General features: G+C 42.2%; 1 protein-coding gene across 1 annotated transcript in view; it reads left to right on the forward strand.

Annotated features, from left to right (window-relative positions):
• PAK5 (p21 (RAC1) activated kinase 5) overlaps window positions 1–17,261 on the forward strand; it is a 288,487-nt gene that overhangs the window by 266,763 nt on the left and 4,463 nt on the right. Inside the window, exons 6-7 of the mRNA XM_036067827.2 lie at window positions 890–1,023; window positions 5,062–5,188. Coding sequence (XP_035923720.2) covers window positions 890–1,023; window positions 5,062–5,188 — 261 coding nt within the window. The remainder of the gene's footprint in view (window positions 1–889; window positions 1,024–5,061; window positions 5,189–17,261) is intronic.

A 17,261-nucleotide genomic window follows, 5' to 3' on the forward strand; every position in this document is an offset into this window, starting at 1 on the left:
AGGTGTGACTTTGGGTCCCTCTTCTATGGAGGCTCACAAGAAGGCACACATGGCTCCAGCCCCCATGGGTGTTCATTTTCTCGCTGTGTTCCACATCTCAGAGAGAGCCCCAGGTGAGTGGGCTTCAGCTTGTCACTTCTACAATGCTAATTTCTGGAACTTATTTCCAAATCACAATGCCAGAACAGGCAGGGCAATATAATGTAGATAACTTTGTAATTTATTAGTTAACATTAAATCTGAAAATGTCACCAGAAGCAGCCACGGGGCAGCAATTCTTGGAAGCTCTCTCCAGTAAGTTCAAGTTAGCCTTGTATATGCCTGAGTCATATTTGTCTTTACTTTCAAGACCTATCCTCTGTATTCAGCCCAAACCTCTCTCACACTCAACCCAGACCTCCTCCCAAGATGTTACGTTAGCTTCATGTAGCCCCACTCCTACTGTTCACTTCATTTACTTCATACTCATCATTTGCCCTTTAGAGCTGGTGATCTTTTGCCAGGTTAAACAATGGTAGAGTATGGATAGTGCATTCTAACAGAGACCCTTAGGGATATCTGATCATATCCTACCTGCTCCCCACCCAAACAGTCAACAATAGTCCTTCTTGTGAGTATAAACCTTGCCAGGGTTCTGCCTGTTTTCACTCTTACTATCTCCAAACCCAGTGTCTGGTTGTGCTGCCATTTTCTCTGAACTGACTAACTTGATTCCTTTTATTGCTGCTAGCTACCCTCGATACTTTTTGTCTATAATAGACTCCTGAATAAATCCCCCCAAAATCAATATTTCTTAATCAATTCTACTCACAGCACAGTTGGGGCCATAAGAGAACAGAAAGCCAGATTTCACCATCACAAGTCAAACAGCATCTTTCCATTTGCCCAGGTTGTGATAATGCGGGATTACCACCATGACAACGTGGTCGACATGTACAACAGCTACCTTGTCAGCGATGAGCTCTGGGTGGTCATGGAATTTCTAGAAGGTGGTGCCTTGACGGACATTGTCACTCATACCAGGTATGTCTCTTCATTATCCAGACAAATAATTCCAAGTGCTTATTATTTCTTCTCCAGGGTAAGGCCTCAATGACTGTTTCTATGACCTCTTTATAAATTGTAAGCCCTTTGAAGTTGGGGACAATGACTTTATATTCCCTAAGTGCCTGTTGTAATATCCTGTATGTATAATTCATTCATTCAGTTAACATTCTCCTTGTCCTCCAGAAATTCATTAATACCTAATGATTTTAAGTCAGCAAGCTGATGACAATGGACTTTTGGTGCCAAACAATAGAATTTCCCATTCCTATGTATTTTTCTAAAACTGAATTTTATTCTGAGTTGCCATGCTATTGCACTGTGGTAATACCACCAAGAGTACCTGGGTGAGGAAGACACAGATGGAAGATGAGTCAAAGTTTTATGTTATAATAAGAAACCTACGTAATTGAAATTCTTCAATTCTGTTTTTAAATAGTCTTGCAAGTAACAATGGTTAATTATTATTACCTCTGCTTCTTGCTTCCCTGATGTGTCACTTTTGGTCATTTAATTGTTTATTGATCACCTTTTATGTGCCAGGCTCTTTCCTGAGTGCCAGGGACACAAAAGATACAAACAATTAAAGTCTGAAATATATTCCCTCAAGGATGTCACAGGTTAGAAATAAATATAATACCTGTGCAGAAGTAGAAAGAGATATAGAAGCAGCAAAGAAGAATACCTGAGTATCTCTAACAGGGAAAATAAAGAAAGATTTCCAATATAAAGTGATAACCAAGATGAGTTTTGAGAGATGCATAGGAGTTTACTAAGAAGGCAAGTGGGAGGAAAAAGACATTGAAGGGAGACAAAGTATGTGCTAAGACAGTGTTCTTCATATTTTAATATGCATACAAATTACCTGTGGGTCTTAGTAAAGTGCAGAACCTGATTCAATAGGAAGGGGCATGATATTCTATTCTAACACGCTCCCAAATGACACCAATGTTCCTGGTTCATAGACCACCTTAGAGAAGCAAGGTTCTAAGGAACAGACATATTTTTTTAAAAAACCATGTTACCTTTGGGAAACTTTAAATTTGCTCTTGGTAGTAAATAAAACTCCAAAGGGCTAAGAGATGACTGTCAAGAAGGAGAGGCACTACATGTTAGCTGATATCACTGAAATGGTGCCTAAATCATAAGTGAATCCAAGTGAACAATAAGGGGAAAGCAAGGTAGCAAGAAGGTATTAAGGAACACTGTGAGGGATAGAATATCCTGCTGTTTCTCCCTAAAATCGGGCGATGTTTCAATCCTAACCCCCTACAGCTCTCAGTCTCAGTAGACTATCTAAAAACAAAAGAACATAAGGGAAGACACTGAACATTTATCACCAACATTTCAGATGGCAGATCCCTGTTGGTATAACCATAGGACACAACCCCCCCCCCCAACACATAAGATCATCTTAACTTACAGAAACAAATATACTGAAGAAACCTAAGCTTAAGACAAAGGTGACTTACATCTAAAACCATTAATAAAAATATATCCAGAGGAGAGGATTTTTTTTTTTCCTGCCCTGGAGAGCTTCAGATAGCTACACATGTCTCTCTGGAGCTCTCTCTTTGTCAAGGTTTTGTTTTGTTTTGTTTTGTTTTGTTTTGTTTTTTAGTTTTTATTGTGTGTCAGTGGGATCCACTTAAGAGCTAGCCTCTCTGGAATCCACTGTGTTCTCTAATCCTCTCCATCCAGTTTTGTCAATAATTTCCTGTTGAAGGCAGAGAGCTCCGCAGAGCGGAGAGAAATTGTATGTCAAGGAACGCTGAATATTTAGAACTTGAAATCCTTTGAATCTTAAATTTAAATTTTAATTCTTGAATCATTCAGAGAGTTTCCTATAGTAGATATTCAATAAATGCTTTACTGAATGATTGATTGATTAATAAAATAACTCCTTGCTACTCAAAGTGTGTTCTGGAGAATAGCAGCATCAACATCACCTAGAAGCTTGTTAGAAATGCAGAATCTCAGGCTCTACCCAGACTGACCATAAGGTAGCCAGGTGCTCAGCTTTTCCTATGGATACCAAACTTTTAGCCCTACCTAACATCTTATTAAATTACATCCTACTGATTTCCAGGAACAGAGAGTTCTAGAAGGCAAAGGAAAGTGTCAAGCACTTCAAACATTAACTCATGTAACCTTGACACACCTCTACAAAACAGAGCCAGGATTTGAATTTGGATTTGATTCCAGAACTGAGGCATCTTTATCCCAATTCAGGCTTCCTCCCTGCAGAAGTAGGAAAGCACAGTCTTTCTACAGTGGGTCCTATACATTTCAGAGCCACTGAATTCAGAATCAGTAGTATTTGTCACATAGGCCAGTTAAAGGTGATTTTTCAGTCAGTGATGGGAGCTCAGATTCCATTAACTTTTGTTGTTGTTGACCTGTAAATAATCTTTATGTCTACTTCAAATAACTGGAATCTCATGGAATCCTAGAAAAATGAATTTTATTAAAGAAGGTGATTGTTGCTCCTGAATTATTTTTAAGGTATATTTGAGCTTATCCCTGCTGACGATGCTCTAAACCTCCAAGGGCTCTGCTGTGGGCAGATGTGAAGTTGTCATCCATTGTTTTCACAATCCAGCACAATGACCAGCCCATTCATACAAAACCCACTCACACAAAACTAAGAACACAGAAGTTGTAGATTTCCACTCTCAGACAAGAACATTTTCTTCTTGCCTGCCTTAGTAGGAGACCAAGGCATTGCTGGAATAAGCCTCTTCGAAGAGAAGGGATACCCATCCACTTTATACCCTCGACTTTCTCCTAATTGGCCACCTCCTTGGATTTTACTTTGAATCCTAATTTTACTCAGACATGGTTTGCTGGCATCAACAAGACTGATACAGATTCTGGGCCATCCATTTCCTTGTCCTGCTGAGCTAAGAGTTCTCCGGGGTGATTTTTCCAAGGCTGTCCTTGAATTTGGGCTCTGGTCAGTTACACCCTCTGTCTCTCCTGACAGTCTCCTCTGTTGGCATGACTTTTAAGAGTTCTTTCACATTCACTGTCTGGCTTGAGTTTCACACTGTCTCTGTGAGAGGGAGTAAGTTTTATACCCAGATGAGTTAGGCCTCTGTGGGTTGTTGTGAGGGCACTGATGGCCAAGTAATTCTTCCCACCGAGGTTCTTCATGGCTGAAAAGCCATTCATATGAGTTGCCATGGCAATGTGATACAATGGGGACATTGGAAAAGCATGGGTCTGAACTCAAAAAGAGGTGGGGTTGTAATCATGATCTGGTCACTTTCTTAGCTGGGTAACCTTGGGCAGGTCACTTGACCTCAGTCTCCTCTGAAGCCAGAACCCTTCTTCAGAAGGGTGCAGCCATGAAATGTGGGAGTATATATCCAGAGCTATGCTTGCCTTTCTCATTCCTATGGTCAGTTTGTTCAAGAATCATCCAATTACACGTAGTTATTAGTAACTAAGTCCGGTTTCCTTCTTGATGGAAGGACCTAGAGCAGCAGGAATCTCCAGCTCCTGGAGGCAGGGCTAATCCTGGGGGATCTTAGACATCCAAAGACCGTGTTGTCCAAGTCCAGCCTTAAAGAGAATTGTGGATGTCCCCATTTCCAAGATGAGGAAAAAAGAAACCTGAGGAAGTTAAAAGGGCTTGGTCAAGGTCACCTATCAGGCATACTTGGAACCTTGGCTCTATTCAGTGCCGTCTCTCTGTAGGAACCTGGAGGTTTATCAATACCTAAGGAATTACCCATGAGAGTCTAAGGAAGTGCACTTGCATTAATGACCCAAAAGTCAGCAAATAGGGGTCTCTTTCCTTTGGCTTTATATTGGGCCCCTGTCATCCTCAGTGCCAACCCTTAGGATCTAGGACTCATATCCCAAGACTTCTTTGTCCTTTCCTGTAGATTTTCCAGACATGGGCTGGAGAGCATGGACTGTTCACTAGACCCCAAGGGAGCTGCCTCTCTTGATCATTTCAAAGATGTTCTTAAACCTGTCTTTGCTCCTTAAATGTTATTTCCTTTCCAGAATGAATGAAGAACAGATAGCTACTGTTTGTCTGTCGGTTCTAAGAGCTCTCTCCTACCTTCACAATCAAGGAGTGATTCACAGGGACATAAAGAGTGACTCCATCCTCCTGACAAGTGATGGCCGGGTAAGATTTCATGTTTGGCCTCTCCATGGTTTATCTTGCCACTTTGTTTGTCATGGGCATTATCCTCCTAAGAACCCTTTCTCATAATTCTAAGTCTCCTTGGTCACAAGTCACCCACTGTCCTTCCCAGAAAGCTTACCAAAAAGGAAATTACCATCTTCTGTGTCATCCTATTTGTCAGGATTATCTGATGATCTGAATTTGATGGATGACTTTCCACTTTAACAACAAGTGTGGGAAGTAATAGAAACTATGGAAATTTCTTTCCTTTTTCTTCCATGTTCTTATTTTTGTTGGAGGAGAAGAGATGACTTTTCTGGGGCTTTGTCCACCCTGTCTGTGGAGTTGTGCATGTCTGCAGTATCTCTCAGAGTTCCTGCAGGAAAGAGAAGACAAACTCCAGTGGACAGCTCAAGGAGAGTTTAATAAAGGTGTGGGCAGATGTAGGCAAGTCATAAGAGCACATGAGGATTCATGTGGCATTCTAGAATGGAGTGCCACTCTTACTGCCCCATGTCAGTGGAAGGGAGGCAGGGAACTGGCTACTGGAATCTGAAAATGGAAATTATTGTCTGAAGAGGGATGCCTGGCAGGACTCTGATCTTCAATGGAAGACGGACCACAGTGAAGCTGCAGGATGGGAGCTTGGAGAATCAATATCCAAGCCTCACTCCATTCTTTCCTTCTAGTCTCCTATTGGTTCTCCCCATTGGCTGAACCCAATCAGAAGCCATCAGTGCAGTCAACACAGGTTGGTGTCCCAGGGCTCAGAGAGGAAGAGAATAGATCTGGAAAGGCAAACAAAAGATATCCATTACACTAGCTTATACCCAGGCCCAGATTGCTGCATTTCCCATGTCCACAGCCAGCTCAAGGGATTCCGCTGAAACTCATCAGCCACACCAGGTTACAAAAGAATATAGACTACAGTAGCCAAGGAAAGAATGAGTTGGCATTTCAAGGCAGTCTTAGTTAGATGGAAGAGTTTTGAAGCATAGATTTTTTTTACCATCTAGGCCCTTTTAACCTCCCTGAAACTCCCACCAGAGGTAATAGTGCTGACATGCAGGGAGCCAGCTGTCCCATTGAAACACCTGTCTTTTACAACCCAGCAACCTCAGCCATGTGGAAAATGTTCAAATCACAGCAGAATTGCCCAGGAACCATCAGAGGGCAGCTAGAAGAAACTGCCCCAACACTTTGGCTTTTCTTCTTTTGTTTTAAAGAGATTGTCAATTCTATTGTGGAAAATTCAGGAAATTCAGAAAAGTATAAAGGACAAAATAAAGATCACCCTTAATGCATTTCCCATTCTCCCCATCTTTCCCTGTATATGTACTTGCAAACTTGGAATTTTTTTTTTTTTTTTTTTAGATTTTTTATTTATTTGACAGAGACACAGCGAGAGAGGGAACACAAGCAGGGGGAGTGGGAGAGGGAGAAGCAGGCTTCCCGCCAAGCAGGGAGCCCGATGTGGGGCTTGATCCCAGGACCCTGGGATCATGACCTGAGCCAAAGGCAGACGCTTAACGACGGAGCCACCCAGGCACCCCGCAAACTTGGAATTATTTTTAATGGATAGTTTAAGTCCTGTTTTTTCCATTACTCTGGCTGAATTTTTTTTTAAGTGGGTATGAGAGGATGCATCAGTCAGCTTTTGCTACATAACAAACACTTAGTGGCTTAAAACAACAACCATGTATTTGCTCACAGTTCTGTGAGTCAGCATTTGGGCTGACCTCTGCTGGAACAGCTTATCTCCACTCCATGTGACATCAGCCAAGCTCACTCTTGCATTTGTGGTCAGCCTGCTATGGATGGCCTCACTCATTTGCCCGGTGCTTTGCCATGTGTCCCGTATCTCCCAGCAGACTCTCCCGGGCTTATTCCCATGATGTCTGTGGCAAGGTTCCCCAGAGCTGCAAGAGAGGCAAGCTCCACTGCACACTTTTGAACCCTCTGCTTTTTTTTTTTAATTTGAATCTTTTTTTTTATTTTACTTTATTATGTTATGTTAGTCACCATACAATACATCATTAGTTTTTGATGTAGTGATCCACAATTCATTGTTTTCGTATAACCCAGTGCTCCATGCAGTATGTGCCCTCCTTAATACCCATTCCCCCACCCCCCTCCCCTCTAAAACCCTCAGTTTGTTTCTCAGAGTCCATAGTCTCTCATAGTTCGTCTCTACCTCCGATTGCCCCCCCTTCATTTTTCCCTTCCTTCTCCTAATGTCCTCCACGCTATTCCTTATGTTCCACAAATAAGTGAAACCATATGATAATTGTCTTTCTCTGCTTGACTTATTTCACTTAGCATAATCTCCTCCAGTCCCATCCATGTTTATGTAGAAGTTGGGTATTCATCCTTTCTGATGGCTGAGTAATATTCCATTGTATATATGGACCACATCTTCTTTATCCATTCATCTGTTGAAGGGCATCTTGGCTCTTTCTACAGTTTGAACCCTCTGCTTTTATCTTGTTTGCTAATGTCCCTTTAGCCAAAGATGCAGAGTCACATTGCAAGGGAATGTAGGTTCAGGGAGGGAAAGGATATACGGCCATGTTGCACAATCTCCCAGAGAGTGGGGAGCTGTGGGAAAAGGACTGGGACCTTCCCCTGGCCTGACTCAGGAGAGTACTTAGGCAGGGTTCCATGTCTTCAGAACATAATTCACAAAGCACTGAACTGGTCCACAAATTGGCCCTGGGGACTGGTTCTTGCAGGAAAAAAAAAGAAAAAGAAAAAGCAGGGCAGTTTTAAGGCAGGCTTTCCCCCCTTATTTCTGTAGATTGATGGCAAAGGCTTCCTGGCTGCAAGCACATGTCAGGTGTCAATATCAGGCATGAGACTAAGATAATTCGTTCTTTAATCAGCTCAAAGATCTCCCCTCCCCACAGTTTACAGAAGGTTATTAAATCATTCAGAGTCATTCTCAAGGGCAGAACCTATGCTTCACACATTTCCTGAATTTCCATGTACTCTGCAAAGAGCTCCCAGGGGCTGGCACATGGTGAGTGCTTTTAGCCTTAGTGGTTTGTGCACTCACTCCTTCCATAAATATTCGCTGAATTTCTACTGTGTGCCAGGGACAGTTGTAGGTTCTAAGGATGAACACAGTAAAACCACTACTTTCTTTAAGTTTAGTTGGGGCATGGAGATGGGATAAATACACAAATAAAATCAGCTCCAGACAGGTGGTGATAAGCACTAAGTTTTCTATAATTAATTTAAGCAGAATAAGGATATGGTAGAAAGTGATGGAAGATGAGGTCAGAGAAGGCCCCTCCGGGGTGGTGATGCTACAGCAGAGACTGAGGGAGTGGGTCCTATGGCTGTCAGGGTTGAGAATGTTCCAGAAGAGGGAACAAGCAGCATGTTGAGTAGATCCTGTGGCTCCTGGCCATGGGGCCCAGAGTATGTTCTTTCACATTTCAGAACAATACACCATATTGACTCCAGTGGGCTTCTTCAGTTTCTATAGAGAAAGGAAACTTTCTTTTTTCTTTCTTTCTTTTTTTTTTTTTTTAAGAATGAGAGCAGAGACATAGTGTGGCCATTCCAAGAAAATTTTGTACTAATTTATTTTGTACCAGTTTATTAGAGCATGAAGTTTTATAGTAGAGAAGACACCCTCATTTATTTATTGTCATTGTAACAAATCACTCCCACACTTAGGGTCTTAAATCAAAAGTCATTTTAGGATTCTTACATGGCTCTGAATGTTGGCTGGGCTCAGTGAGCCAGGACTGCTCTGACTTGTGGTTAGACAATGTATCTAGAAGTCTTCCTCACTTACACGTGCTGGCTGGTGGCTGGACACTCAGCTGAGCTGTCAGGCAGAACACCCATGATGTGACTCTCCACATGGCCTTCCTCTCAGCATGGAGGCTGCATTCAAAGAGTGAGGGTTCCAAGAAAACAAGATGGAAGTGCATGGCAATTTTATGACCTAAACTCAAAGTTCCATAATGCCATGTCCACTGTATTTACAGCCCTTCCAGTTCAGGAGGAGGGAATGTAAAACCTTCCTCCGTGGGAAGAGGATTGACTCATGTCATCAAAGGAGCTCATGGGCTGAGGAATATTATTGTTGACTTTTTCTGGAAAATATTGTCTGTCACACAAGCTGTACTGAGTTTTCTTCTTGCTGGGAGATGTGCAGCATCATTAACCCTTAGAGAAATACAAATTGAAACTAGCAGATATCACTTCACATCTATCAGAATGGCTAAAGTGAAGAGTAGTGATAACACCACTTATTCATACACTGCTGGTGGGAATGTGAAATATTATAGCCACTCTGAAAAACAAGTCCTCTCAAAACTAAAAATTGCATGGTACCAGCAATTGCATTCTTAGGCATATATTCCAGAAAAATGGAAACTTCTTTTCACACATAAACTTGCACACAAATGTTGGTAGCAGTTTCATTTATTATAGCCCAGACCTAGAAACTACCTGAGTGTCCTTCAAAAGGTGAGTGGTTAAACAAACTGTGATGTGTTTGTACCACGGAATACCACTCAACAAAAAGAAAGAGGAATGAACCAGTGATACATGTAAACACTTAGATGAACCTCAAGGAAATTGTGCCGAGTGGATAAAAGCCAATCTCAAAACGATACATCCTGCATAATTCCATGTATATAACATTTGTGAAATAACATAATTATAGAAATGCACAGAAGATTAGTGGTCGCAGGGGTGAGGGAATGCAGGGTGACTGTAAAGGGGTAGCTTGAGGTGTCATGGTGACGGGACAGTTGGGTACCATTTTTTTAAGATTTATTTATTTATTTTAGATAGAGAGCGTGTAAAAGCAGGGGGAGAGGCAGAAGGAGAGAGAATCTCAAGCAGACTCCCCACTGAGTGCAAAGCCAGACGCAGGGCTTGATCTCACAACCCTGAGATCATGACCTGAGCTGAAATCGAGAGTTGGACTCTTAACCACCTGAGCCACCCAAGTGCCCCAAGGTGCAATTGGGTACCTTGATTGTGGTGGTGGTTAATCAAGGCTACAATGTGATACAATTGCAAAGTATATACACACACTTACACACTACATACATAAATGAGTTCATGTACAAATGATTAAATCTGAACAAGGTCTATGGATTGTACCAAGATCAGTTTCTTGGTGTTGATATTGTACTATAGTTGTATAAGATGCCAACATTAGAGAGGACTGGGTACACATTTCTTTGCAACTTCCTATCAATCTATAATTATTTCAAAATAAAAAACTAAAAGAGACAGTGAATTGCTCAAGTTTTTTTTTCTTTTTTTAAGGATAAATCTCTGGGGTGCCTGGGTAGCTCAGTCGGTTAAGCATCTGACTCTTGATCTTGGCTCAGATCTTGATCTCAAGGTCATGAGTTTGAGCCCCACATTGGGCTCCATGCTGGGCGTGGAGCCTAATTTTAAAAAAAGGATAAATCCTTTGTGGCCCCTTCAAAGACTAGAAGGGAAATTGTGATCAGAGTAAATTGTTCACTATTTGTCTATGACATAAATAATATCTAATGAGTCACTAATTCGTCTTAAGCAGGGGGGATGTGGTATTTGCAGTTTGAAAGGGAAATAAATAGCATGTTATAGAGTGGTTGCAAGAATTAAATGAAATAATTTCTGTAAAACCATCAGAAGTAAACTGGGTACAAGGTAGAAGCTCAAAGAGGGTGATCCCCCTATCCTTGCAATTAAGGGTTGAATAAATTCATCTACGATATTTCCTTGGCCTGAAGCTTGCATTTGAGAGATGATACTTAGGAGCCACTAGACAGTGAGTGATTTAGCTTTTATCAAATTCATTGGCTAGAATGGAATTCAAACCCATGACCTATTAAGCCCAGTGCCTATATTGAAAAGGGACATACACAGTGATTTTTATGGTCTTTTTTTTTTTTTTTTAACTAAAAATTGATTGCCACAATTTAAGAATCAGGAGACGTCACAGAAAATTTCAGATTCCTGTCTTCCTTAACAACAAAAATCAAAGTATCTGACAACCCTGTGCCTGCATTCACACATGGCCGTCATGGAGGTGGCGTGGTAAGGGGGAACAGTGCCTCAGTGGATGCTGTTGGTGCCATATCCCTATCTGCACCAGACTTCCTCCTTCAGTGCTCACTAGCTCCCCCTCCCAGTGCCACCACTGGCATCTCTTTTCCTGGCAACTTTCTCTAGCCACGGCAGTCTGGTCTTCCAGCCCAGAGCAGGCTAGAAATTCCAGGCAGTTAACATTCACTAGGGGCAGCCCAGGATCATGTGATGGGAGTTGCGGTATAAACACCCCGGCTCTCTTGCCCTTGGATAGACGAGCTCTCTGGCATATGCTCTCCCCAGTCTCCCGGACTTCCTCATCGGGAGTAAGCTCTGGTTCCCACATTGCTCACTAACCCTTGACTGGCTGCCTTCCCTGCCCACTTCACTACCAGGGTTTCCTGTATCTCCCCAATAAATGACTTGCACTGATTCCTTGTCTTGCGATGCGCTCAGAGGGGGCGGGAGCTAAACCAACGTAGTGCCCAGGCACAGTGTAATGTGTGTGCGCCCTCTTTTTCACAGGATTGCAAACAAGGGTAAAGGATAGTTATGGGGCCGTGGATGGCAACCAGGGCCTTGTGACTGTTCCACACCCCCTTTACTGGGCCCTGACAACCAGGAGTCAGTGTCTCTTCACCAAGGACATGTACCCCTAGTTTTTCATTATCCCCACCTGGCCCGTTAAATTTGTTGATTTTTTTTTTTTTTTTTTTGGCACCTTTAGGCATTTGAGTGTTTTTGTCTCTCAAATAACTAGAATTTTACAGTTAGAAGAAGACCTAAAGATTATCTCCCAGAAGCTCTTTGTAAATGAAGAGAAACGTGAGCATGTTACACAGCTTGCTTAAATTCATTCCTTTACCACCATGTCTGAGATATTCCCAGATTCTATGACTCCTCCCTTCCCTGCAGGAAGCACAGCCTGAGAAGTCAGGAGACTGGGTCTGAGTCCTCCTCTCTACTGTCCTCCTACTTTTGTACAGTCTTGGGCAAGTTCCCACCTTGTCCCACTCTGTCAAATGGCAGAGGAGCTGGCTGAGGCCTCCATGCGGACCCAGCTTAGCTGCTCTGATGCACTCCATCTCCTCTTCAGTTTAGCAGTTGAAAAAGTGGGCCTGAAGCTGGAGACACCTTCACCAGTCTGGCCCCTTCTAGTACCTCTCCCCATTCCTTTGTCCCTGGGTCATTGCTCTTCTTAAAACAAGTTCAAGAACTGTGGCAAGCATGAAAACCAATGGAGACCTTGGCCAAAAACAAAATTCCTGGGTCCGCTGCCCAGAGATTCTGACTCCAGCCAGACTGGGTGATACCCAAAAGCCTGCATCTCTCCCAAGTTCCCAGGGGATGCCGATGCTACATACTTTGAGTATCATTGCTTTGTAAGAAGCACCCAGAAACCAGGCACAAAAGCATCTATCTTTTTGCCTTAACAAAAACCTGGAGCAGATGCATGAATTCTTTAGAGTGTATGCAGTTTACAAAATGAGAGTTTTACCTTCTTTCTTAAACCTATAGCTATCTTGTGGATAGACTCTCCTCCGCTTCTCCTCCTCCACCCATGTTTTTGTGCAGCCCCTGATTCCTAGCCAGGACCCACTGAGGTGAATAGGATCTCAGCTTTAAAGAGCAGCTTTGCGCTCTAAGCTCTAGTTTCTCCTCTGGCCCCTGGGGAACAAGCGGCATCACCTCCGTTTAAGGGGTTGGCAGTATGCGAGCTGCAATTCTCTTAGCCTAATTGCATTAGTGAGACAGTGTTTCCTAATCCGCCATGTTGTACAGTTCTATGTGAAATAAGGCTCAGCTTAGAGGCTGTGTGATTTGCTTTGAAGATCTGCCTACAGTGCTTTATTGTACTCATTACTTGAGTTCTCATTATCTACTTGCAGATTTGTTTAGACGAGTATTGTGTGCAATTATGTTCTTCTAGAGAATTGTCTCTTTTATGTCCTTGGATGAGTAAAAAATTCACGTAAAAGCACTTTCACGTCTATAGCAGAGGAACAGACCTAGCTTCCTGTGTTGAGTTTTTTCTCAGCTTACATATTGTCGGGGAGATAATTATTAGTCTGGCAGGTTTGGGGTCCTTTTTTATGTCTGGAACAAGAAAGCCACATGAGAGTTATTGAAATTAAAAACTGCCAATACCAAAATGCTGATAACATTCACCTGCTTAATTCAGGTTTTTAAAATTTACAGGCAAAAAAAATATGTTTTGGCAAAATTGCTCTTTCTCCACTGCATAGTAGGGTTACGGATTTACTCACATTAGAGCTTTGGAAATAACCACACACATGTGCACATACAATTATAGCTTCTCTGTTTCTTAAAACTGATCTAGACTTCTTCACAAAGCTCTACCGACTAAAAAAACAAACAAACAGAAAGCAACTCTTAATTCAATCTATTAAATTCAGTCTACTTAAATAAGCATCTATTAAAGTCAACAACATTATTGTAAGCCTTAACTGATACATTTAGAACCTCAATCTTTCAGATTTGGCCACCATCCACTCCCTCTTCTCATTTCCCACCCCTCTCTTTCTCAAGGAGTCTGAGAGAATAAGGGACAAATGTGGCTTCTGGGAACTCAAGGTGATGGATATAAGACCCATCTTCTTGTTCCTCTCTGGTCCCTGCCTTGGCATAACTGGCCTCTTCTGCTACCAGGAGTGGTGACCACTAGTTCCACAGTTCTGGGCTTTTCAGAAGGGTGCCTCTGCAACATTTCACAACTCCAGCCTCTTGTTTCAAGTCTTGAGAGCCATCCTGAGGCTCCCCATGTCAACCCTAGACTTGTGCCAGCCACTTTTCCATTCCTTCATTGAGATCTGGAGGAGCTTCTGGACCCCTGCACAACAGACAGAGACCATGGAAGCCAATAGCATTGCCTCAAGTTCACTGCCACCCACTCTGTTGCCATCTCTCCAGGAGGCCAGCATTCACTAGTATGTCTATACCCATTGTTAAAATATTGTAATATTTTCATGCTTGTTGGTTAATAGCCACTGTTTTGAATCATTAGAGTATCCCCCCATTACAACAGCCCTTTACTGCGATGTTCTTGCCTCATTAAAGATGGTAAAGCCCCCAGGATAACTCCAGAACACAGCTCAACTTCATGTCTAGACTCCAATTGGTCTAGATGATTCTCGTTATTAAATATTTTGAATATTACCTCTGAACAAAGATGCATGTGGCTGTTCCTCTCCCTTGTTTGTTTGGAGTTGTATGCTACTCAGGTATTTCTGAAGGCCACCGCCATCTGCTTAGGGTGGTGGAAGTGATGTATAATAAAAAGTTGGGACCTGAATCAAATGACTGTTCTTTGTCTTCTCCTGCAAACAATTGCAGGCTAAAAGGGATGGTCTATAGGCTTTTCACTTCTCTGAATTGTAGACTCCTTTAACAATAGGGTAACAAGGATTATGGACCAGCTACCATGACCTCTTCTTTATACCACATGGGAAATCTATGATCTGACTCATCTGGGTTTGATTCTTGATATGCCAAAGCAATTGAGAAAAGCATCTCTCCATTAAACCAGCTTTCTCTAGCATTCCATCTGGAGCAATCCAATCTCTTCCCTCCCCAAACCACACCACCACTAACCTTGGCCTGATTAGAGAGGAGATCATGATCATGAGGAGATAGAAAAAGACACAAATAATTTCCAAAACATTACCCCCATTTTATCTGTGTCCCAACTTTGATTCTAGAAGCAGCTTTCTTCAGTAAGTCAGTAATGGTTTCAAAAAGAGTACCAATGCGTCCTCTACCACATGATCTGCTATCATATACAATGGAACAAAGATGGTCTTTTCAACAAATGGTGCTGGAACAACTAGACATCCACATGCAAAAAAATTAATCTAGACACAGACTTTATACCTTTCATAAAAATTAACTCCATGTGGAAACACAGACTCAATGGAAATATAGGTTGAGAAGGGAGGAGAGAGGTCTGCATTAAGCGTGGGAGGAGAAAGAGTATCCAGGAAGAGCATATAAAGACAAGAGGTGAGGGTTAAGACCCAAACCCTTGGAAGCCCAGTCTTTAAGGTGCGAGCAGCAGAGAAAGAGCCAGAGAAAAAGGCTGAAAAAGTTCAGGGAGTTCTGAAGAGAATTAAGGCAGAACTTGTGCCATAGAGACCATACCTTTAATCTGTGGAAATTTTACCTTCAAAACGCCCATTCTGAACTGTCGTTTTCTTTGAACATATTCTATCACTACCAACAACTCTAGGCGGCAGTCCTCTTCAGTGAGGCCCTCTGAAGTTCAGACCAAGTCATCATGAACAGGAATCACGGCCCCCAGAAATAAACCCAATCCTGGTCTTCCAGATTATATAAACCTGCAGGGAGCCTAATGGTGCTGTAGGTTCTTAAGAATAATCTTAAAAGCTCTGTGCAAGGGTTTTCAGGGTTTTTTTTTTTTCCCCTCTTTGATGACATCTAAGATAAATAACATATATATACATTGGGTCATTAGGATGGCCACCTTTTTTTAAAAAAAAAAGATTTTATTTATTTATTTGAGAGAAAGAGAATGAGAGATAGAGAGCACGAGAGGGAAGAGGGTCAGAGGGAGAAGCAGACTCCCTGCTGAGCAGGGAGCCCAATGCGGGACTTGATCCCGGGACTCCAGGATCATGACCTGAGCCGAAGGCAGTCGCTTAACCAACTGAGCCACCCAGGCGCCCAGGATGGCCACCTTAAACCCCTAGTAACCAAGTGCTAACACCCAGTTTCTACACCCATATTTCTGCCTATGCTGATGTTTACATTGGCCAGTTCAGTTTGTTGTAAGCAAAGGAAGAAATCAAAAAGAAGAGCCAATACTTCAAAGTGATGTCTTAGCATTCTATATAATAGGGTCTTGCATTAATTCAAATACAGAAATGGGGTTGATCATTTTAATCCTCTCATGGTACTTGGAAATCTGAATGTGTTCAATGCAAAACAACCTAACCAGCAACAGTATGTACAAAACTCACATTAAGAATAGCAATTTACGGCCAACAGACACATGAAAAACTGCTCCACATCACTTGGCATCAGGGAAGTCCAAATCAAAACCTCAGTGAGATACCACCTCACACCAGTCAGAATGGCTAAAATTAATAAGTCAGGAAACAACAGATGTTGGCGAGGATGCAGAGAAAGGGGAACCCTCCTACACTGTTGGTGGGAATGCAAGCTGGTGCAGCTACTCTGGAAAACAGTATGGAGGTTCCTCAAAAAGCTGAAAATAGAGCTACACTATGACCCAGTAATTGCACTACTGGGTATTTACCTCAAAGATACAAATGTAGGGATCCGAGGGGGCACGTGCACCCCAATGTTTATAGCAGCAATGTCCACAACAGCCAAACTATGGAAAGAGCCTAGATGTCCATCAACAGATGAATGGATAAAGAAAATGTGGTATATATATACAATGGAATATTATGCAGCCATCAAAAAATTGAGATCTTGCCATTTGCAATGATGTGGATAGAACTAGAGGGTATTATGCTAAGCAAAATAAGTCAATCAGAGAAAGATAATTATCATATGATCTCATTGATATGAGGAATTTGAGAAACAAGACAGAGGACCATAGGGGAAGGAAGGGAAAAATGAAACATGATGAAACCAGAGAGGGAGACAAACCATAATAGACTCTTAATCTCAGGAAACAAATTGAGGGTTGCTGGAGTGGAGGGGGGGTGGGAGGGATGGGGTGGCTGGGTGATGGACATTGGGGAGGGTATGTGCTATGGTGAGTGCTGTGAATTGTGTAAGACTGATGAATCACAGACCTGTGCCCCTGGAACAAATAATACATTACATGTTAATAAAAAATAAAAAAAAAAAAGAATAGCAATTTACTGGGGTGCATGGGTGGCTCAGTTAAGCGTCCAGCTCTTGATCTCAGCTCAGGTCTTAGATCTCAGGATCATGAGTTCAAGCCCTCCGTGCCCAGCATGGAGCCCACTTAAAAAAAAAAATAGCAATTTACTTAAGTTGTGGGTTTGAA

This window comes from Halichoerus grypus, chromosome 10 (genome assembly GCF_964656455.1).
Source record: "Halichoerus grypus chromosome 10, mHalGry1.hap1.1, whole genome shotgun sequence".
Classification (NCBI taxonomy): Eukaryota; Metazoa; Chordata; class Mammalia; order Carnivora; family Phocidae; genus Halichoerus; species Halichoerus grypus.